We start from the raw sequence: 24,824 nt of genomic DNA, 5'->3' as shown, positions 1-24,824 counted from the left end.
GTCAGCAGCCTCCAGCTCCTCTTCAGCGCCTTGAGACCTTTGCGGATGAGTAGCTGCGCTTATAAACCACCCCAGCTCATGGTGCATTTTGGAGCACTAGTGAGGTAGCGCACTGTCATTTACGGACAGCACATTTTCCATTTAAAGTCAATGCAGTTTTACTGGTAAAAAATATATAGTGCAGAAAACGAATGTGTGTGGAAATTGGGTTTCAGTGAATATTCATCACTTGTGTTTCACCAAGTTAAGTGTCTTGATTTCTTTTGATCCCGTTTAAAATATGTTTCCATCAGACTTCAAATCCAACATGGCTGCTCGGAGATCTTGCTCCGTAGAAGCCCCGCGCTCTACAACCTGGCGCGGTGCTTAAACTCCACCAAACCAGCTGATTGAGCCATCCCTTGTCATCAAAAGTTGGGGAGCGTCTATCGTTGTGGCCGCCGTACCATCTAGACCCTGCATGGCCGGAATTTTGTCTAAAGTCTCGCCGTACGATCTCGCGTCAAGATGGCGCCTGGGATGGAACAAACGCGTTTTAATGTTTTCGAGTTGGGTCTGCGACATCGGGAGCTAAATCCTGGGATCCTGCCAACCCGCTTCCCTGGTGGGAAACCGCAACGGAATTTGTTCCATTGCACCGTAGGCGCAGTCCTGACCATCGGACCTGCACCCAGTTCGATCCTGGCATGTGGTGAGCCTCCTTTCGCTTGTGTGGTTCGGTTACTGCATGCGGAAGGCATCTGGTGGCTGCAGCGGTCATGCCGGAGAGTTTTCCTGGACCATGGAGACACTTGCTGCCAAGGATTGAGGTTAGCACCCCTCACCCCCCCACCTCCCCAGCGCGAGGCTATATGGCGGCTCCTACCGCGCTGCTTTCCGTTTTTGAGATGCGTCCCAGTGCGCTTACAGAGACGGCGCTACTCCCAAGCGCCTGGGAGGTCTTGTATCTTTTTTTAAGAACTAAGAGAGACTGGCACTTCCTTCCCTGCAAAGTTCTATCGCACTCTCATGGTTCGGAAAAGGGTCCCATGATGCATGCCTGACCCATCCCTGGTGAATTTCTTTTTTTCCCCCTTTCTGATCTATTTCCTTGCATAACCCCTACCAGGACTATGCCTGACCTCAAGACGACATCTGTAATTCACTTGGACCATGGCTTCCCCTCTCACTCCCCCTCACCCCCTTTCCCCCCCACTTGTCTTTCCTTCTCTCCCTTTAAGGTGTCGCATATATTTGATGTATCGTGCAATTGTTTTGTTTGTTGTAACATTGTTGACCTTATGTAAAGCGCTCTGATACCTTCGGGTCTAGCCCCGGGCCCCAAGTGCGGAGAAGGTGGGGGGGAAGTGCCCCCCCTCCCCCAAAAATTTTCGGGGCCCGGGACCCCATCCCCGGGCCCCGAGTGCGGAGAAGGTGGGGCAGGTTTACTCCTTTTTAATGCTTGTTGAGGTAATGGGGTGGATCGCCACTGGGATGGTGCCAGTGGGCAGGGCCCTCGCTCCAGGTTATGTTCAACTAACTGCATTGGGGGCAAGTTGATGTGCATACATGGGAGTGGTGGTACTAGACCCCACCCCCCCTGCTGGAGGGGTGGAGATGTTATGCAATGTCACAAAGTAATTCCAACAGCTTATGTATATTTGTAAATTGGTGCATGGTATTGAGTAGTGTGTGTGTTTAATAAATGTACTCTTACTTTTATAAAGCAAAGTACAGACTGGACAATCCATTATTGAGTGTTATTTTTGTGCACCTGCAAATGGCGATTACTAGCCCACACCACCTCCCTTGAGTAAGCCTCAGACTGCTCTGCAACGCTACCCTCTGAGAGTAAGGCGCTACAATTGGGTGTTTGGTTCCCAGTGAAGGACAAATGTAGTCATGTTATTTGTGCAGGCCTCACAGATGCTGCTTCGTTTTCCAACTATATATATATATATATATATATATACACACACACACACACACACAATTAAATATATCTTTATTGCTCATTCACCTTCTGAATTCCAGCAGGTTTATTTCTGTGGGTGCAGTAGCACCCCTACTTCCAGCGCCTAAGGAGAGATGACCAGCCAACTGTTGTGAAGAGCCTTTCTCAGCATGGTAACACGTGGCCACGTTTTTAGTCACTTTTTATTTCTTTGAGTTAGAAACAGTCTTGTTTTGGCTGAAATCTACAGAATATGCAAGAGATGATGGGTTATGTGGCAAATCCATAATTATTCAGAAACTACCACAGCCTCAGAATTACACAATTCCAATGGCCAAGGCCATAAGTGATAACTCTGAGTGCTTCAAAAACAAAGGTTACTAATTGGGGTACATATGCTGAATAGGCAATCATTAGTTGCAAAGTGTTGCACAGTTGGGATAGTTTCCTAATACTCTACTGTTGAGCACTGAACAGCCTTTGCTTTTGTTCAGCATTCTGTCCATCAATTGTTCTTTTTGCATTGGTTTTTAAGAAGGCAAAACAAGAAAGTGTAGGATTTAGGCAGTTACTTGAAGAAGTAAAAAACACTGCTGTCACCTGGAATTTCTTAGTGGTTTAGTTTGTTTTCTCAGGGTCACACATTTATAGCGTTCCATGTAGGATCGCCTGGGGAACCATAAGCAGCCTTGGCAAACAAAAATGCTCTAACCAGCTCTGCTTCATTTGTATCCTAATGCCATTTCATATTCCATCCAACCAATCTCCCTCTCCTATCACTTTTTTAATTCCTTCCCTCTCCCGCCCTCCCTTTCTTTCTCTTGAAGCCTCCCTAAGCCTACTGCAATTAACCTTAGGGAACTAGAGAGAGTGACAGAGGCTCCAGGAGTGGTCCAAGCCTTTAAAACCTGGCCTCCAAGGGCTCCAACCTACCGAGAAAATTACCAGTCGACTAAAAGGTTGGCCTATCCCTAGTTGTCTGTGTGTGTTTTTTTCACTCTGTATGTTAGCTTTAGCTTTTTTTTTTTTTTTTTTTTTTGATCTAGCACCATACCGTCCCAAGAAGGTTTTACTCAATAATGCTTAACTGTGATATAATGCACACATTAAGGAACACTGCTAACGCTGTGCTACAAGTTACCTTTTTGTGAATGACTACTTTGAGTAACATGGTTCTTGGGTAGCACACAGGCACCTGTTACTTGATCAAGCCGCTGGTCAACAGATGGTGTCTTACTCACTGATGGGGCTCTGGTGGTGGTGGTGGGAGGAATGCCGGTCGTTAACCCCTTGCCCCATTAGTAAGTGTGGCTTGTATTGAGCATACCATGTTCACTGTAGATGGGATCTGTGGTGTGGCAGCGGAAGGAAGCGAGCTGTGGATGCTGGATTATCTTGCGATTTGCTGTCCAAGCCTCCGGATATCAGACCTTGCTTGCTCTTAACGCAAGATTAGGATAAACACATCCCTCAATGCGAATATATACAGCTGCTTTTGGGTCTCAGATGAAGTATTTACGGCTGGACTAGTAAGATCAACACATGCTGGAATTTCAAAGAGTCTATGAGAGATATAAAATATGTTTTTCTCCTGCAAAAAAATTAAACAGTTTTGGGCGGAACTAGAAAGTTCCATCAAGGACCTATTTAGTAATGGATATTACTTTGAATTTTAACAATTGTTATATGGCCCCTTGACACCTCTCCTTTCATAAACACTAATGGCCTACATTTACTAGACGTTCTATCAGTGGGAATCAAGACAATTGTATGTGAATGAAAACATTCTAACATATCCCATCGTACTTGATGGGCCTGGATCTGTTTTATAAATAGTGCTGACAACAACATCTACAACCTTATAAATTCGAATCCCCTTGCTGCTTATGAGAGGAACTAGGCTTGTTCCTGCAAACATCCAAACCTTCTGTCTGCTGTCACCCCTGTGAAACTACAGATGCAGTCTTGGGTTAGCAGAGATTTGTTTTCCCAAAGCTCAAAGGACACAGAGTCCGAGAGAAGGCTATAGACCCTGCTGGACTCCATCCCACTCCTGCCACTCAGACCCTCTCTCTGCTCTTTACGCTCTTTCTCGTTTTTATGGTTACATACTTAATCGAAATAGGGTAGCACTGGCTGTATCTCTGACTAAAGGCTGAAAAGCGAGAACGACGTCTTGATAACCGACCCTATGCAATACAAAAAGTTTTAACATAATCAACCGATAGAGATTATTAATACCCATATTGGGCACACAATTTCGACCTGTATCCTTACACTGACCGTATCTATTTACTTATATAGGAAAATACTAATGTTATTTCCAACTTTTTCCAGTACTTAATCACTTTGTAAATGCTGTTCCATGGTATTTTGTTTAGAAATCAATACAAAAAATCCTTTTGACAGGTTCATGAAAAGTGTTAACAGCCAATTTGATCCACCCTAGTGACACCTTTTCACTAACTTGTCTTTTTTGGAAAAATACTGTCATTCTATGTAATTGCTGTGCACCTAAAAAGCCTTACATAAAAGATCATCTCTTGCAAAAGTACTTCAGGATTCTCAACATGTGCAACATTTCCAATGTTTATGTTTATCAAACATATTTGAGTGAACCCAAAGGGACATGAAGGTAAGGAAGCGGAAAACATTGTTTTTGTTTCAAGGCAGTTGAAACAAAGAGAGGACTGCTTGTGATTGTCTGTCTGGTGTTTTACAAATCCTTTCAAACAGAAGTCCTGGAAAGGAGGCGTAGGATACATGTTAAAATAGTGTGCACGTTCCGTCAGAAAAGCCAAGTGCTGCGAGTACACAAACATGTAAACTGAAAACATCTTCTCTCTTCTGTTAGGAGTGCCCCCTCAGAGGATGTGTCCACCAATAGCTCTGGGAGTAGTAATGAAATCACGGTGAAAAAGCCTAAAGGTAAGAATTTCAGAGGCATTGATAAAGGGACCATTGTAAAACCGTTTATTTTTTTGTATTGTATTTCTGGGCTTGTATGATTTTTTTCTGTTTTATTTTTTTATTATTTTCTTATGACAACTTGGAGTTCAACTGCAGTTGAATATCCTCGAGGCCTACAGTCTTTTCCAGTCAAAGGTTACTTAAGTATTTTCTGCTTTTGGCGTCACAGGCACACAGGAACTGCTTTCATCTCTTTGTCTTGATTAACTTTGATAGACCTAAAAAACTCATTTAGATTTTCTGGTATGACTATTCGCTTGCTGAAATGGATCCACTAACCACTCAATTCAAACTATCAGGCCTGCTTGTGCTTGTAGTTTATTTGGTTAACTGTCTGCCACAAATGTCAGTCTGCCACGCTTCCATATGACACATACTAGCTGCTTGTATCACTCACTCCCCAGTCATTTGAAATAGTTCTATTTATCTTGAAAACTATGGACGAGCTGTGCTGCTGCTAAAGCAGAGCACATTAGTATTGTCATTAAATATTTGCTTTCTATGCAATTTAGAAATAGTTACTTTCCTTTAACAGTAGTTCACTTACTGTTGGTACTTATGTTGCACTTCTAATTTTTGTCACTAATTCATCAACTATCTTGCTTTATGAATCACCAACAGCTGATATTTCAACTTGTGTGTGAGCCCAGTTATTATATGTAAATTATGGCTAAACCTAGGACTGCCAGTAATTTGGTTGAATGAGAAGCTATCAAATGTTTGATCTATCAAACTACTCTACCCTGTTAGGAGTAATTATTATATGTTGCTGCGGGATGGTGTCTAAAAACTTCTGAGATATAACTCTTCACTGTAATTCCATGACTTGAGGAGTTGAATCATTCATTCAATAACTGTATATTATACCAAGGACCTAACTTTGTCACTATAGTTCCCCCATTTATCTCGGACTGTACAGGTTTACTCAGTGCTTATTCCATCCTTCTTTGTCCTGATCGGGACACTCAAATATATCATCCTTGCATACTGGTAACATCTGTATCACCCACATATGTTCAAGCACAAGGAAAAGTTACTAACCTGCAACACTGGTTTTCTGTCAAGGATATTCTCTAAATTTATAAATGTTGAAAGCACCATGCATGTACTGGATCCTGAGACCTATTTGCATATCATTTGTTTTTCCAAGAACAAAAAGTATTAAATAAGAGAAGATGCTTATTAGACACATTATTTTCTTTTTTGAGTTAGATCCTTTTTTTTTATTGGATTTCAATTTAATCCTGAAAATCAGTGGGCATATCCAGTAAACAAGTACGAACAAGGAGACACTTCATTTATTCAGAATTCATTTTGCTAAGTTGTCAGTAGAATATTTAGATATGAAGTCACTTTCTTGGTCCACAGCTTCCTTAGATGCTCTTGTGAAGGATTGGTTTCAGCTCATTTAGGTTTAATCCGGAGTTGGGTAGATGGCGTTCCACAATGGCATAAGTAGCAGAGGTTCAGAATCTTTCCAAAATATGCTAATTTGTTGGATTACAATTCCTGAAGTAGATCAAGCAATCTGATTTGGAAATCTCCAGGGATTTGCAAGGATAGAAAGACATGAGAAGGGGGTCTTGAAGTGATAGATTGATATTTGGCAAATGAGGCTTTGTCTTTAGAAAATTTGCTCCAGAAGGCATTCAGCTTAGAACTGAAGAACAGCATGTGAAGAGCCCAGATTTTCCTCAATCGCCGTGTTCAAACGGACCCTCGCAACGCCATAAGCGGCGTTTGCGTTTTGGGACAGGTGCTTGATAATGAAGGCAACAAGGTGCAGCAGTTTAAGTTTAACATGGCCCAGCAACCCACTGTGAATTTTATATTGAATAAATTACAGGACTGCGTGCCAGCTCACAGGAGTTATATTATGGCAACTACAGATTCCAGCAGGCCATGCGGATGGCCACGCCCACTGGGGGCTGGAGATCCAATTTAAATGTAGGACTGCCCAAGGTTCGCAAATCCAGTTTTCCAGCCTTTGATGAAGTGAAAAGTCACGAAACGCGTCAGGCTGTCATGAGCATGCTGTGGAGTGTTTCAACTTTCATCGATGCAGCCTTCATTAAAATCTCGTAGCAACAAGAAACCTGATTGAGGGCTCTTCTGTTGGTGTAACTCTTGCGGAATATACATATATATAATCTCCAATAATGACCCCAGCCATCCAGTGGGTTGGCACTTTAAGGCAAGTCATGACAGTAATCCTAGGCATCTAAAATATTATGGCGTAGAGGCAATCCCATTATCAAAAAGAGGTGGCGATCGGGAAGCCAAATTGAGACGCCTGGAAACAAGTTTCATTTTGGAATTTGATTTGAAACAGCCAGGTGGTCTCAATACTACTGAGGACCTGCACACATTTTTATGAATAGATACTTTATGAAATCTATATATAATGTTTTTTTTAAATCTGTTGCTATAAATTTGTTCCAAGGAGTTGGAACATGACTGTATGGGTGATATTAATTATGTGTATGCATTTATGAGGATGCAGTGGCCTGATTTAGAATATTCAATATCAGTAATTTCAAGCCACTAAAAAAGCACAATATTTTTATCATATTCTCCTGTTTACAATCTGAGAAATACGATGAATTGGTCCAAAGCAGTTTTTTCATAAATATTTTCTATATATATCTTTTTTGGGGTTTTATTCATATTTTTATCTATATTGATGTATTTTAACAGTTGGTCCAGGACTTATTGTCATCATTTTATGTGTCTCATTGGGAATCAGCTGTGATTTGTTACATTAGAGATATTTACTGATATATATATATATATATGACTCCCAGTTCCCATGAACCCCTTGTACTTGCACTTTTTTTGCTATATTTTGCACATGTATGATTATCCTTGTCAAATGGCAATTATTGGGTACTCATCCCGTTTGAGTGTAGCTCTGACCCAAAATTCTCCAGCATTTAGCACTTTATACTTATACTGGCATTTTGAAATCGGTACTGTAGCACATCGTAAGTTTATTTTAAGTTATGTGTAGGGCGTAATAATTATAGGGTCACAAATAAAGGCCCATAGGGAATGGAATGAGTTATTAAACAGATCTTGTCCATCATTTAAGCCTTATATATCACAGAGCGTCGGTAATTTTGTGCTCTGAATTCTGATTTTTAGTGACGGTAAGGACAGGTACCTGGTTTTAATCTATTTATTTCATCACTTTTGGAAGTGGCACTTTTTATAATGAACTTATTTTAACTATGGACTATAAAGGAGATTTATCAAACTAGCATTTAAGCTGTTATGGGTCTAAACTGAAATCATTAATATCTATATGGTAGAAACTGACAAATGTCTTATCTGGTTTAGAAATGTCTGTGTATTATACAGTTATTTTACAGTTATTTATAGTATCGAAAATGTAACAGTTAATCCGGTATTTAAGCACAGCAAGAAAAATATGCATGAAATATGTCTTCTATGTCCATTGTTTAATTGGTTGTACTAGCACTTTAAAAGGCGGTTGTATAGTCTAAGCTTTATGTGATCATGGCTATTAGTTCGGCAGAAACGCGTCATGGCAGACTATTTTTTGGCAATAAAATTATAATTGCACTTACTTACTTAGGGTCCGCGCTCGTTTTCCTTGGAGGTGGAGTGGCAGTGAGGTGTTTGGGGGGCAGGGGAGGGGAGATATATTATCCCCAACAATACTGGTCCCGTATATTTCTAGTTTGTGTTTTTAAGATTATTGTTGGAAAATTGACTTTCTAATTTCTGCCCAGAAGGGGGCAGCAAATGCCTAAGTCCCTCCTTATGTGAGTGAGAAGGGAAGTGGCCCATATGGCAGGCATAGTGGAGTCTGATTGTAAGTTTACCTTGCCGGCCTTATGTGACATGGGTTTCTTTGTTGTGCTTCGTCATTCAACGCTATTCTACACCACCTGCCTTCCCACAGAGCCCTCTGTGCCTTCTGCGATGGGTATTCCTTTCATCTGTGCAGGTGAGTAAGTTTATTGTAAACCTCCAGCACATTGACAGTGATGTGTTTACTAGTTCTGACTAGGTTTAAAACACAAAGACTAATGTTTACGATGTTCTTTGTGGATTACGGACTAAAAAATATTGAAGCAACAAAGCTGCTTTAAGACTTCTAAACTAGACCAGCTTTCTCTTCTCTGTGCTTTAAAGATTTCGTGACAGATTTACATTTAGAACCCATTCAACCACGTTTTAATCCTAATTTTTCAAAGCGGAGTAACTTGTTGCACAATAGCAAGCCTCTCTTCTTATGACAGTTCTCCCTCTATATTTAAATTAATTAATTAGTCTTGTTTATTTTGTTGTGATTTGAGGTAAGCATGGTGATCCGCTTTAGAGAGGGAGTCTACTTGTCAGTCTTTGAATTCCTGGGTAGAGGTTCTAGTTGGGAGTTGTGATCTTTCTGGCTAGAGGGCGCAATCTGTTCCTAAAACCCTACCCATCCATCTGCTCTCTAGAGAAAACGGAACATTTTGTATCTCAAACCGTAGAAAGGAAGTTGGCCTAACGGCTAGGGTGCTCCACCTGGGAACCTGGGTTCGAGTCTCTGTAATGACGCTACACATCCTGTAAGTCTGGGCAGATCACTGAATCTCCCTGTGCCTAACAAAATATATTTAATAAATAAAAAAAAAATCATGTGTGTCCTCATGTAACGTAACTGGTGCTATGTAAAGCGCTCTGATACCTGATTGGATTCAGGTCAAGTTCGCGCTATATAAAACTGCAAAAAAAACCACGGTGTTTGACATTCTCTGCCCATACCGTGTGTAGTAAGCTGGCACTTTATATAGTGGACCAAAAAAAATGCACTGTGTATTGAGTCCAAGTAAACCCCAAAGGAATTAGAGGCACCAAATACTCCCCAAATGCTTTCTTTTGTGGTAGTGTAGGCGAGCAGTTAGGCATATCAGACGGTAGTGCCAAGCCTTTATTACATACACAAAGGCAGTAAGACCCCAATTCCGACCCCAATTTATCCTATTTGGGGGGAGAGGGGGGGGGGACATGTACCCCATTTGGGCACTTCACGGCGATTTGCGGAACCAGTCTCCTGGACTTAAGGTAAGTCTAGTTTTCATCATTTGAGACACTGTAGTGGCGGCCTGAAAACAGAGGCTGCAGGCAGCATTGGTGAGTCCACTGTGGGCAAACCCAAGGTGGGCTTTATTTCTGGAGGGTTGGGGGACCACGCTGACACAGTTAACCCAGTTCAACACTGGCAGTGGTGCTTTCCGTTGTTGATTTGCGGCAGTCCGGTGTCTTCACAGTTCATTTGAAGTGCCTGCAGGATGCAGGGAAGCAGCTCCGCTACTCCACGGGAGTTCCTGGTTCTGTGTTGAAGGCAGGCGTCCTCCCAGGCTTTTGGAGGCACAGCAGCAGCAGGATGAGATAACTATGGCGCAAGTTCATCGGGATCAGCAGACAGGCCGGCAAGGTTGGTGCCAAGTTAGTTGCTTCTCCACAGTCCTTACTTCTCGCAGCTTTTTGGTGTCCTTCTTCCTAGGTTGGCAGTAATCTGATTGCCTAGTGCCAGGCGCTTCCCTAAATACTAGATTTAGGGGTGTTAGGGGAGTGTAGGGTAGTAGCTAATGGGCCACTTGGGGTCACCATGCCCCATTATTACCACTTTCTGCCCTGTCCCAGAGTTCCTAATTCTACCATTGCCAAGATGGCAGAGTTTTTCATTTTGTATCCACATCAGGTAGCCCACCTCTGGGGTGAAACTAGCCTGAGGGTGGACACACCTCTTGGCTATTCATTTTCCTGCCTGTCCTGCCGCCAAATGGGCCCTGGTCAGGGGTGTTGGCAACCCCTCACCTCTGAGGGAAGCCAGATTTGCATACCATAGGCGGTGGGCTCTTAGAATCTCCCTGTCTTGAAATGCTAAAATATCAGCCTTCCTGGAGGAGGTGTTAAACACCTCCCTACAGAGCAGGCATAGTTCCTGACCTCCTGAGAGTGTGGACTATCGCCCCTGAAGGTCAGAAACTCGTCTGGTGGCAGGCTGGACTGGACTAGTCAGCCACCACACTAGAGGGCCGGTATGTTTCAGGGGGTAGTTCTAAGGTACACTATGGGTGCATGTATTGATAAATCCATCACTGGAATAAGTGTGGGTTTATTGACACGAGGTGTTTAATACCAAACAACATATGTTTCAGTGAAGTCATTATGTAGCTGTGGAACTTGTTTTGGCCAGTGCCCAGTACATACCTTAAGATGGCTCCCCTGTTCACTAGCAATATCTAAAAAAAGAACTAGACATCACAGGGGCATATCTGCTCATGCAGATTTGTCCTCACACAAAATATAATGCACCCTGCCTTGAGGCTCTAAGGCCTGCTGTAGGGTGACTTGCATAGATTAGATTAAGTTACTTTGGCATTACACACACGTGTGCCATGTCATGTTTTCACTCAGGGTTTGCACCATGTCACGCAGCCTGCAATGGCAGTCTGTGTGAAAATTGCATGTGGGTCCCTTAGGGTGGCATAAGATATGCTGCAGCACTTTGGGACCCTCTTCATTACTCATGCCCTAGGTAGCTGGGGTACCATTTACTTGGTACTTAAAGGGGTGCTAAAGTTCTTAGCCAATTGCAGCACAATTAGACAACACCTTGTTTTAGGTAAGGAGCACTGGCGCTGAGGTTTAATTAGCAGGCCTCCGTGCACTGTCAAAGTCGAAAACCAGCATCTAGTAGCTAACAAGCATTGAAAATGCAATAGGTCTCGCCTTTTATTACGTTAAAGCCATTTGCTTTGCTATACAATACCATTAGCAAAGCAAATGGCTTTAACTTAATCAAAGGCGAGACCTATTGCATCTTTAATGCTTTTTTTTTAAGTTGCTGCAGCGATAACATTTGTGTGACAGGCTAGGGACTGTTGCCATGTTCAGGCTGGAGTCTAATGAGTGGGAGTAGTGCAGTAAATCACAAGACCGTGATCATTGCTGAGATTAAGCCATAAAAGTGAAACTGGAGAGGACTAGTGAAGGCAAGCCTTGCAACACTGATCAAGATAATCGTCCATAACAATAACTCACACTCTTGATTGCAGACTTTGAGCTAGGCTCTGGGGAAATTTAGACTAGATCGGTAACCCAGTTTGTTTACCTCGCAGTTAGCAGGCAGGTCGCTCCCCCCCATCTGCCACGCAGCCCCCTGTGGGTTGAACCTCCGATGCCGCTTTTGCCGCCTGACTGCTCGCTCCCTTTTCTATTCTGTAACCCTGTGTTTTGCTTTCTGTGCCCCTGGGCTCTGTTGTCCCTCTCCCGCCGTCTTTTCCCGCCGTTTTTTTCCCCGGGTTTTCCCCTACCGCTGAGCCCCTGCGGCCCCGCCCCCTTCACTCCCATTGGCCGCCCCGCTCCCACCTCCCAGTTTCTCCTCCCTCCCTCTGCCCTCATATGGAGGCCGCGAAGCGGCCGCGCGCAGTGGGCGCTCCGATGGCGCGCCTAAGGCAAGCCCGTCTGCGCCCGTCCGCGCCTGGACCGCACCCAGCACCAGAACCCCTGGACCCCGCACCCCCTGCAACGCCAGACTGCACTACGACGCAAGCACCCTCCACGCACTCAACACCAGACGAGACCACCCCTGCTACCAGGCCACCCCGAAACGCACCCAGGGGCCTTTCACCTGCCGGAACTGCAGATTCACCAGCATCCAACCCTCCACACCACCAGCCAGAGAACCCAACCACCTCCGCTGCATCCTCCTCAACACCCGCTCCGCTCGCAAGCACGCCATCGAACTCTGGGACCTCCTAGACTCCACCGCCCCCGACATCGCCTTCCTGACGGAGACCTGGCTGAACGCCACCTCAGCACCAGACATCGCCATAGCCATCCCACAGGCCTACAAGATCTCCCGCAGAGACCGCATCAACGGAGTGGGAGGAGGAATCGCCATCATCCACAAAGACTCCATCAAAATCTCAACGAAAACCGATGACACCCTCACCACCGCCGAGCACATGCACTTACAGATCCACACCGACCCCAACACCACCCTCAGAGGATCTCTCATCTACAGACCTCCCGCACCCCGCCCACAGTTCAGTAACACCATCGCTGACCTCCTCAGCACCCACGCCCTCGCTTCAACGAACTACATCCTCCTCGGGGACCTGAACTTCCACCTCGAGAACAACGACAACGCCAACTCCACCGCCCTGATCGACAACCTCGCCAACCTCGGACTCAAACTGCTCGTAACGACACCTACCCACGCTGCTGGACACACGCTCGACCCCATCTTCTCCGCAAGCCCCCACGTCTCCTTCAACCACACCACCGAACCACACTGGACCGACCACAGATGCGTCCGCTTCACCTTCAGAAAACCCACCACACACCACCGCACCCAACAGCTACCACGCCGCTGCTGGGGCAAGGTCACCGAGGACCAACTGACTACCGCCCTCTCCCTGAGACCACCCACCGACCCAGACACCGCCGCGACCAACCTCACACAGTGGATCAACGACTGCGCCAACACCCTCGCCCCTCTCAAGACCTCTATAACCAACCACACCAACAAGAAAGCCGCCTGGTTCACCGAGGACCTCCGGATCTCCAAGCACACCTGTCGGAAGCTGGAGAAGAAATGGTTCCACGACCGATCACCAGACAACCACACAGCCCTCAAGAGCGCCACCCGCAGACACCACCAACTCATCAGGACCGCCAAGAAGACCGCCTTCAAGGACCGCCTAGACAACAACGCACACAACACCAAAGAGCTCTTCAGCATCGTGAAAGAACTCTCCAACCCCAGCTCCAACACCAACGACATCCCGCCATCTCAAGACCTGTGCGACTCCCTGGCCACCTTCTTCCACCGCAAGATCACCGACATCCACGACAGCTTCAACTCCGACCCCCCCGCACCCACCACCGCGTGCACCACCCCTACGACTACCACTCGCACCAGTCGCCTGACCGTCTGGTCCAGCGTCAGCGACAAAGACACCATCAAAACCATGAACTCCATCCACTACGGATCCCCATCGTACCCCTGCCCTCACCACGTCTTCAACAAAGCCAGAGCAACCATCGCGCCCCACCTCTGGAAAACAATCAACTGTTCCTTCGAGACAGCAACCTTCCCAGAAAGCTGGAAGCACGCCGAGATCAACGCCCTTCTGAAGAAGCCCAAGGCGGCCCCCAAGGACCTCAAGAACTTCTGGCTCATCTCCCTGCTCCCTTTCCCGGCAAAAGTGACCGAGAAGATTGTCAACAAACAGCTGACCCGCTACCTCGAAGTTAACAATATCCTGGACCCTTCCCAATCCGGTTTTCGCAGCAACCACAGCACCGAGACCGCCCTCATCGTCGCCACTGACAACATCCGGACCCTGATGGACAAAGGAGAAACAGCCGCCCTCATCCTCCTGGACCTATCAGCAGCCTTTGACACGGTCTGCCACCGCACCCTATCAGCACGCCTCCATGACGCCGGTATCCAAGAGAAGGCCCTGGCCTGGACCACATCCTTCCTCTCCGGCAGAACCCAGAGCGTCCGCCTCCCACCCTTCCGCTCCAAAACCACCGAGATCTGCGGCGTCCCACAGGGATCCTCCCTCAGCCCGACGCTGTTCAATATCTACATGGCCCCCCTCGCCCACGTCGCACGACAACACAATCTCAACATCATCTCCTATGCCGACGACACCCAGCTGATCATATCCCTCACCGAAGATCCCCACACCGCCAAAGCTAACCTCCACAGAGGAATGAAGGCCGTAGCCGACTGGATGAAGGACAGCAGACTGAAGCTGAACTCATACAAGACGGAGGTCCTCATTCTCGGACCCACCCCATCAGCCTGGGACGACTCTTGGTGGCCCACGTCACTAGGCACAGCCCCGGAACCCACGGACCACGCACACAACCTGGGGGTCATCCTCGACTCCACTCTCTCCATGACCAGGCAAGTCAACGCCATCTCCGCGTCCTGCTTCAACACCCTCCGTATGCTCCGCAGGATCTTCAAATGGATCCCCCTCGACACGAGAAAAACCATTACCCAGGCCCTCATCACCAACAGACTCGACTACGGGAAAGCCCTTTACTCAGGAACTACAAACAAGCTCCTGAGACGACTCCAACGCATCCAGAACGCCTCGGCCCCCGCCGCAGCCACATCACACTCCACCTGAGAGGCCTGCACTGGCTCCCCGTCAACAAAAGGATCACCTTCAAGCTCCTGATCCATGCACACAAAGCACTGCACAACACCGGACCCACCTACCTCAACAACCGACTCAGCTTCCACACCCCCACCCGAAGCCTCCGCTCAGCCAACCTCGCCCTCGCCACAGTCCCCCGCATCTGAAAATCCACCGCCGGCGGCAGATCCTTCTCCTACCTCGCCGCCAAGACCTGGAACACTCTCCCCACAATCCTACGACAGACCCAGGACCTGTTGGCCTTCAGAAGACTCCTCAAGACCTGGCTCTTCGACCAGTGGCACCATCCCCCCCCCCCCCCCCCTCCTTCCCCAGCGCCTTGAGACCCTCTCGGGTATGTGGCGCGCTTTACAAATGCAGTGATTGATTGATTGGTTAGCTAATACCATTATTTGAACCACAGGGAACGCTTTAGAAATCTGCGACACTAAAGTATCACAGAGGAGACCCCACCAAGTGCTGCGCCCCATGCAAGGCCACACTCGGAACAAATTTTTTGTACAGTTTTATATAGCACAAATTCGACTTGAAGGTATTGGGGCACTTTGTATGAGCACCAGTTACGTTACACAAAGACACATTCATTTCGTGGAGATTAAGTGATTTGCAGGATGCTGAGCCATCGCCGCGGCTCGAACCCGGTTCCCAAGCTCCAAAGTCGGCAGCTCTGGCGTAAGGCCACATGCTCTCCACCAAGTGGCGTCCACATAATTATTAGTTAGGTTGCAGTTTGACATGCTGAAATGGAAATAGAAAATGTGCACACACAAAAAAAAAGCATTTACAATGCAATAGGTCTTGCATTTGCAAAATTTAGAGCTATTGGCATTGTAAATAACAATGCCTTTTATTTATGTGTTGGTTTTGAAAACAGATAAATAAATGGCATTGTCATTTACAATGCCAATAGCTTAATCTCTCGCCAATGCGAGATCTATTGCATTTGCAATGCAATAGGTCTTGTATTTACGCGGGTTTGAGCTATTGGCATTGCAAATAACAATGTGTTTTAATTATGTTTAAAAAACCAAAACATAAATAAAAGGCATTGTCATTTACAAAGCCAATAGCTCAAACTTGCGTAAATGCGAGACCTGTTGCGTTGCAAATGCTTGTTACAGCAGGGCATAAACAGCAACAAATTGTCGAACCTCAGCCATTTTGGAAGCTACCAACACAACGGTGTCTAATTTCTGGCGAGTTATAAAACAATTACAGCCACATTGCTATGGCCCTTTGATATCCCCAACCTGCCCTGGAGGCTTCAAATGTTCCTACAGTACAGTTTCTGGAGACTCAGCCTAAACACAGACAAGATTCAGGCACACAAACACACTTATATGGCACAACGGAAAGGAAAGGTGTCCCCTTCAGTGGCCTGGTAAGCAATTCCTTGGGCCCTGGCACTTTTTTACTTACAAATTAAGCACTGAATTACCAATACGTTGTGGGTGAAGTGGGATCTGAGAGGAATAAAAACAGTAACTGTAGTGCCTTTTTTAATACAACACTGGAGCACTTTTCTGCATATGTCTCTCACACACCGCTGTCTCTCACACACCGCTGTCTCTCACACACCGCTGTCTCTCACACACCGCTGTTTCTCACACACCGCTGTTTCTCACACACCGCTGTCTCTCACACACCGCTGTCTCTCACACACCGCTGTCTCTCACACACCGCTGTCTCTCACACACTGCTGTCTCTCACACACTGCTGTCTCTCACACACTGCTGTCTCTCACACACTGCTGTCTCTCACACACCGCTGTCTCTCTCACACACCATGCTCTCCCGACCAGGGCGCTTTAAGAAGAACATCTTACAATTATAGGTTGGAATTATATCATAAATGCCCAACTGCCCCTGCACATTACAGATGTCTGGAAAGCAAGTGCCACTTAGCTAAGAAAAAAAAAATAAGCTACATGCTTGAACGGCCCACCCTCGCGGCAGCTGTACAGGTGAATGCAAATAGAATACCACAAAGTTGCACCAGTGTCCAATGTGCAACCCAGAAGAGGCTGCAGTCCGTGCAAGCGTTGCGCAGCTGCACCACCCATTCCTACTTGCTGCTGCACCGGTGAACCCCAATATACCCCACATGCAGCCCGCATCAGCACCAGGGCTCGACCTATTACCTCACAGCTGCACCAGTGGGTCCTTAACCCGAGGATCAACTGCACTAACGTAGCCTTTACCGGCACCAGTGAACACGCCGCACTCCTCAAAAATGAGTAAGTGAACACCTCTGGCTCCCCTCTGCACTAGTGCATCGCAGCAGCACTAGTAAACCATTCATCCACTTAAAAGCGGAATGCCTAGTTCGCTCACAGCTTTTCATGTCCACCTCGGTTTCCCGCAGCTGCAGGAAAGTGAAGGCCGATCGCTCCATGTTGCACCAGTGATCCACCACAAACTCACGGATGCACTCGTGATCAGCCAGCCTCAAAGCAGATACACAACTGTGCCAGCCACACCGACTCCCGCCCCACAACAGCTGTACTAGTAAACACCGAGTCCGCCCCTTTGCACCAGTGTCCACCCACCCCGACAGCGGTACTAGTCACCACCAACCCTCTGTCAACTATACTAATGAACCTCCCCCTACCCCCGCAAAACCAGTGACTTGCACAACTGCATTATTGCTTATCCGCCGCGCAAGCTGCACCATCAATCCGTCCGTGTAAACTAGTGCATATGCTGTGCGAACCCTATCCACTACCCTCAACAACAGCTGCACCAGGGACCCATTGCTGCTCCCCAAATGACCCTCAACCAACACAGTCACGATAGCACTGCACAATTATTCACAATTACCTAAGCTTGCATGCTACTGCATCCATGAAGTGCCCCCACAGTGCCCGTGCCCCTCGACTGTTAGACCAGGGTCCCTGTAATTCGATGACCGCACTCTGCAGCATTGGTGCCTGTCACGGCCCCTCCAACACCAGTCCGTTCTTGCACCAGCCCCCATGCTCTCTGCACCAACAGCGTTCCCAAGGGTGCATCAGACCTCCACTACACATCAATCCAGCACTGCAACACATGTGGAGCTGTGTCACCATTAAAATGTTACAAAGCACCAAAGACAACTGCATTAGCCATCGCACCCTGAATGAGCACCAGTGTTCTTCAACTGCACGACACCCCATGTGTGCAGTACTGTTCACACGGAGGGCACCAGCTCTCCACAGCTGCAACAGTATTAATACCCAACGGGCGCCAGCAACCCCTCGTGTCACCAATGGCTTCCTCTCCCGGTGTTGCACTAGTGCTCATGAACTGCAGAGTTCTCCTCATGGCTGGGTGACTGGTACCAGCCATGGTCTACGAAGCTGCAGCAGTCCTTCCAAGGTGCATCGATTAAATGCCCGCAAGGCTGCAGCCCCGTGCATCGGTCTAATGCGCGCCCAATAGGTGCACTTATACATCGACATCTCACTGATGCACCAGGGCCCCCCAACCACCAGTTGCCACTACTCCCCCTTGATGCTCAGATGAGCCATCCGCCCTCTCACCTCTCTCCAGGGGGCTCGGGTGAAGGTGGACATGTCCCTGCCGGACTCCCCCTCCAGGCTTCGCTCAGGGCACCGCCACGGCTGCCGTAAATACGGAGCAGGATCTGCGAGCAGCCATGACCCAGCACAGCCGACGGAGAGCGGGACGGAGGAGGTCTGCGGGCAGAGGAAAGGGGGGGAGGCGAGGGCAACCTCATGCATTCGCATGTAAATAAAAACATTACAATATATCACTCAACACACCATTAGAGCACAGTGAACAAACTAGTCGTGCAAAACCGAAACTGGCGCGTGAGCCCTGCCCAAGAGTACACTGTTCACTCAGAGCTTTGGAGAGGAGGGGACCGAGGCTGACACTCCAAACTATACTAAATGCACTATAATAAACACCGACACCCCGCGCTACAGACTTCAGTGAGGGGTATGTTCACAACTAGGACATGCAAAATAGATGGTGGAGGACGACTCCGGCTCGCACGCTGAAGGACCAGTGAGTTCAAACATCCCTAGAAGCCTAGGATCGCACCCTGTTCGGACTGCACGGGTAGGAGAAGCCACAACTTTCACGGAGGGCAGGACGTTCCACATCCCGGGTTGCTTAAGGGCCTGCCGGTAGCACGTCGGTACCACGGATAGCACAGGCCTGCCCGGGCACTGAGGCCCCACGTGTGCTCCTGTCCTGTTGGATCTGGTACACCAGTGACCAGGAGGCACCCACGTGTGTCACTCTGCCCGCCCTGCCCCTCAGCTGGCAGAGATTTGTGTGCCGTGTTGCCCATGGCTCGGGTTCATGAGCCACGGCCGACTTCCCCAGCTGCACCTACCGCAGTCCCAGTTCTGAAGCCCCAGCACCCCGCTGCTCCCGGCTCGCGCTGCCTTCGCCATGTCTCGTGCTGGTACTGCCACCGCCTCACAGAGCAGCAGGGCTGGCGGAGCTCCCGCTGCATTACTCACCCAGCTACTCCCCACCCTTGACTTAACCAGCTTGTGCAATGGCAGAGGCGGGAGGGGGGGGGGTCACAAAAAACAAGTGTGTGTTTAAGACGCGGAGCGCATACTTGGGTCATTCTTGAAAGAGAGCACGGCGGTTCAGTGGAACATCTTGGTGTATCTGTGCGTTCTGTTGTGGCTAAAAGGAAAATTACAGCACAAGCAACTTACAAGCGGGGAAGCCGGATGCTCCTCTCTCTGCTTTGGGCGAGCAGGGTCAGCGTTAGCAATGCTATTGTGTAACCAAATAGCACTAGAGGGAGGGGGAGGAACCTCCTCCCGGCAGACGCTGGGAAGGAGAGCCCGGCCGGGGTGGGAGGGAAGGAAGGAAGGCTGAAGATCGACACGCTGCCATGCACGTGTAGGGACAAAAACATGCGCGCGCGTGTTCACAGCCCTACGCTAATGAAAGTAAACAAAGATGGCGTCGGGCTGTCCACATGCGCGTGCATTTTTTGTCCCTACACGTGCATGTATATCTTTGCGGATGGCGAGAGCAGCCATCTTTGTCCATCTGGATGCGCGTGCATTCAGCTTTGGCTGAATTGATTCCAAAAGGTCTTCTCCGTGGCGAGAGCAGCGCATGCGCTGCTTTCGCCAGGTGAGACCTAAAATAAGGGCAAAAAGTGGAGGGATAACTGCAACAATAGCCCAGTTTCCTACTCAGTGTTCCCTATTCATCAGGAAATCTGACTGGCTACTAGCACAGGCAATCTGAAAGACATAAGTTTCCAATCAGCCCTGTGCTTGTTCTGGCGGCTGAAAAAGAACACGTACTGTAGAGAAATTAACTTAATGCACCAAGGGTGGCAAATTCAGATAAAGGTGACCCAGATAAAGGTGACCCAAGTCTTCAGGTTTCATTGATAACAAGATCAGAGCCTGGGTTAATATGACTGTTTAAGATCCCAGGCTGAGGCCTTATGGGAATGCCTGAAGTACTTTAATAAATAACATGGTCTAAATTCTCCTTGATCTGGGGTCTGCTCCTTTTGATATTTGTAATAGCTACTATCGCCCACCATCCTTTACATATGTTGAGTGTGACTCATCCCCTTAAAAAGGGCAGCAGGGTGAATCAATGACAGTGCATGGGCTAAAGGCGCTTCAGATAACATCCCGCTCCCAGGAGTAAAGACTGAAGCACTAATTGTGTACTATATTTCTCTGGGAATGTTGGAGTAAAGGACAGCATGCCAGGAATACAAAATGTATTCCAGGATTTTGTTACTGTGCTGTACAAGTGAATGAGTACAGATGCAGAGGTAACTTTAATAGCATACATTATGGCGAACTGCCTGTAGATGCCTGTGCTTAGCTATAGCAATTCTAGCCTTTTACGGCAGGTCGAGCTGCTTGTTAACTATGGCTAGGCTTCTCTCTATGCCAGGGTACCTAACTTTGTGCTCTTGACTTCTTGGTTCTGCCATGTGCTTGCATGCTCTTTCTATGTTCTCTTTGACAGTGGCTCAGAGAGTGAGCAAAGCGTGGGCTGTCTGCTGGAAAACACCCTTTGCAGTCTTTCATAAAAATATGCTAGTAATAAGTACTGACACAGTTTTATTCCTGGCTATTATCGTTATAATTTATGGTAGCATTATTGTTTTAAACCACTTTTAAACTAGTTAACATTTAACTTAAATTTACTTTGATATTAGATGTTCAAGATTGATCACAAAATGGATGAGCAAGTAGTGAAGTCTAATAAAAGAAAGTTGAAATTTCATCCTGTTGTAGTTTAAAATATTATGCAAGGGATTGATTTTGCTTTAATTGTGCATGCCCCCTTTAACTGGACTAAGAAACATAGCCTTCTATATCCTCTTTAACAATTAGTTGCCTTTATTTTCAAGTTTGTCCCCACTTTATGCAAAAACAAATCCAGCCTTTGCTGTAGAAAAAAAAAAAGATTGATTTAGGCCCAGATCTTTGTACTGGGGTGAATGTTTGACATTGTTCTGCATTCTGTCCATCAATTGTACCTTTCTGCATTTGTCACCCCGAGTGGGACCGGTATGCCCAGGCGTGGGTCCCGTGCCCTCCATGCCACTGGAGTCAAGCTACCCTGGCTGATGAGGCATAAAACCCCGAAACCGGTCCCAAGATGCTTGTGTCCGGTCCATGGTGAACCTGGTCTGGCAGTTCGGGCTGGACTGTTCCCATGAGGCACAGGGTCAAGACTGATTTGCATATGGCTAGGTTTAAACTGAAATGGTATGGGGAGCGAAAAACGATGCATTTAGGCCAAGATCTTTGTACTGAGGTCAATGTGAGGCATTGTTCAATATTCTGTCCATCAATTGTTCTTTTTGCATTTGCTGTAGTAAAAAGCAAAAGAATCACATCAACTTTGATCACGGGCAAGTAGCTAAGAAATAAGACTACCTTTTTCTGTAAGACTCTGCGAAGTGCTGCTTTTCATATCTAGCAGCCCAGAAGGACACTATGCACCTATTGTTACTAAGTGCTGCCTTACTAAATATTACTTTAGCTTATAAAGGTTTATAATGTTTGTACATTTTCACTGAGCAAACATTTATATTTTCAGGTGGAAAGATGGTGCAATCTCGTTATATGCAGCAGTATGACAAGAAAAAAGTTGCAAAGGTAAATTTGATGATTTAATATTATTATTTGAAGGAAGACTGGAATAGATAGGTTTTATGATTCCCAGAGATCTGAACCCACACTGTGAAAATGGAATTTGTTTTGATATAGGATGTGTGCTTGGGACTATTCCAGTGCGTAATTTGAGGCGGTGGTTGCAGATGTGTCCGACAATGTTATTTTTGGGACCAGCCTTATTTTACATGTTGTCCCAGAGCAAGAGAGAAAAACACAGAAGGGGAAAATAAAGAGGAAGAGAAAAACATAAAAACAGCAACAAAGGTTTAGAAAGCGGGGGTGAAATAGAACTGGCTAAAGTGAGATAAAGGGGTGGGGAGTGTTTGATGGTGGATAAAAGAGGTGGATACGAGGCTAGGCAGATTTGGCATTTGCCACCCTGCCATTCGCTAGCAGGCATCTGATCAACACTTAAGGCCCCTTCACTTATTCTTTTACAAATTAAGCACTGAATTACTTGCTTTCTTTAGCATTGTCAGCAACCCAAACAGCGTATTAGCTTGAAGGAACTAGATGAACGAGGTATAAATATCTGTCAAAAGACACAATGAATTTGTGTTTATTTGCTGGTAGACATGGATCACCTTGTCAGGGAAGCTTATCCTTTTAAGTGATTACTCTTCTAATTCATTCACCAATTCATTTAAATTGCAATTGTTTTGGGTAAAGGTGATGGTAAATACTTTGGCTCTGGAGTTGGGCTGGACAGTCAGCCAAGTGGAGGAGGCTCTGGAAGATGAATGGAGACCAGATCTGTCTGGGACAACATGGGGATTTTTCTGGGAATGCCTAATATGGTGGACCGTGTATGTAAAACAGTGAAATCTATGCATTTGTAGGGTGAACAGACGTCCCGGTTTCCCCCAGAAGGTCCCGGTTTTTGGAGCAGTGTCCGACACTTTCCTCCAAATTAAAGAAATGTCCCGGTTTTTGCGCAGTGCCCAGGTTGAACAAATAAATGTCCCGGTTTTTAAAGTAGTGTCTCGGTGCACCTGCTTTACTTCTGAAATCAGTGTGAGCAGTCATTGTGAGCCAGGCGCAGCGAGAAGGTGCAGCCTCCCAGGAGGTGTCACAGTGGGGAGTGGAAAGCCAGCCAGTCGAGCAGCTCAGTGCGTTAATGCACCGACCATGGGGATCTGCATCAAACCTGCAGGCCGCCTGTTCACAGGCCAGCAGGATGGGGTTACTTCTGGGACTAGGCAAATGCGACGGGTCTCTATTGGGCTCTCCATTGTTGCCCTCACGGTGACCAAAAAAATCTTACTGCTGCAGCAGTACCACACTTCAGTGCCTTCACAGAGTCCTGTTAAAGTTCTTTCACAGTCTCATCATTCCAGGACTGAAGCATTTTCAATGTTATGTACAGCGAAGCGAAAGTTGTTGCTTATTTAGCTTATGCAGCTAACAACACTTGACAAAGCTAATAGTCCAGGCTTGTTGTATGTGTGTTTTTACTCCTTGTATTAGTTATCTGGATACAATGAGAGAAGCAGCACATTGTCTGGCGGGACCCTATGCTAGGCACAGATTTTGTTTTAGCTTATGTGTTTTAAGCCACGTCCTTAATTACATCGGCCACGCCCCTTGAGAGACCACCCCTCCACAATGTTTTTCATCACACTTAAAGCCCTGGGTACTTTTGTCAGTCCATCTTATATGTCGATGACCTGTCTCCGTTTTTTTTTTGGGGGGGTGGGGGCGGGGGGGGGGAATAATCTGGTCACTCTATCCCTTTGGGAGAGGACCTTGAATAAGGCTATGTAGGAGGTTTGCAGTGCATGGAAGGAGTAGTCTCAGTGGGTGGAAGTTTGTTACAGGATTCAAGGAGAAAGCATGGGGCAGCCCTACTCCCCTCAAGCCCCATGCTTTACTTCTTACCTAGAGTGCCAGGTTATGGCTTCAAATCGGAAAGGGTATTTCACTGCAAACAGTTCATTTCACTCATTGGGGTATGTTTACCAAATTCAAAGGGTTGTGAACAGACCCTCGGCCACTTCCTTAGTGTAGCAATCTAGCTAGCCCTTTCCAGGGAAGAGGATGGAAAACTGCAATTTGTAGCAAATTTGTGTAAAAAAAATAAAATAAAAAAAGTCTAAAACGCCAGTGATTTTAAACTTACTTTTGCATGGGTGGTGGAAAGCGAAATTGAGGGCAGAGAGGACGGCAGGACGGAATCAACATGAAGGATGGGGATATGGATTTAAAGCAACAAACAAGAGAGCAATGTGGAGTGAGAAAGCAACAGGGGAGGACATGAGAGCAAGCATCACATACTGGTGTACGGGGGAAAAGCACGCTGGCAACACTGATGAACACAAAAGGCGGGGGAGAGAAGCAACCTAAGGAGATAGTGGAAAAACACATGCACTCTCATGGAGTGCTTAACAAAAAACAAAAACGTCTTATTGAAAAGCAAGCAGATTAAGCATAGAAACCAGCCAATCAAAAGAGATGGTAAAGAGGCTTTGTTCCATGGGTAGGACAAACACAAGATTGATAAGCTGGACCATGAACAAGAAGCAAATGAGTTACAGGAAAGCCAAATAATGGTAAGCTATGGGCTGCCTAAAGCCCCAGTAGG

General features: G+C 46.8%; 1 protein-coding gene across 3 annotated transcripts in view; it reads left to right on the top strand.

Moving 5' to 3' along the window:
* Positions 1 to 24,824, top strand: part of HAUS8 (HAUS augmin like complex subunit 8) — an 81,474-nt gene that overhangs the window by 21,812 nt on the left and 34,838 nt on the right. For 2 of the 3 annotated variants that reach the window (XM_085637441.1, XM_085637443.1), the window contains exons 2-3: positions 4,788 to 4,861; positions 22,167 to 22,225. In XM_085637441.1, the coding sequence (XP_085493567.1) occupies positions 4,788 to 4,861; positions 22,167 to 22,225 (133 nt within the window). The remainder of the gene's footprint in view (positions 1 to 4,787; positions 4,862 to 22,166; positions 22,226 to 24,824) is intronic. The other variant, XM_085637442.1, reaches the window with a different exon arrangement.

Source organism: Triturus cristatus, chromosome 12, assembly GCF_964204655.1.
Source record: "Triturus cristatus chromosome 12, aTriCri1.1, whole genome shotgun sequence".
Classification (NCBI taxonomy): Eukaryota; Metazoa; Chordata; class Amphibia; order Caudata; family Salamandridae; genus Triturus; species Triturus cristatus.
The sequence above is the reverse complement of the archived record's forward strand: the minus strand, read 5'-3'. Positions and strand labels throughout refer to the sequence as shown.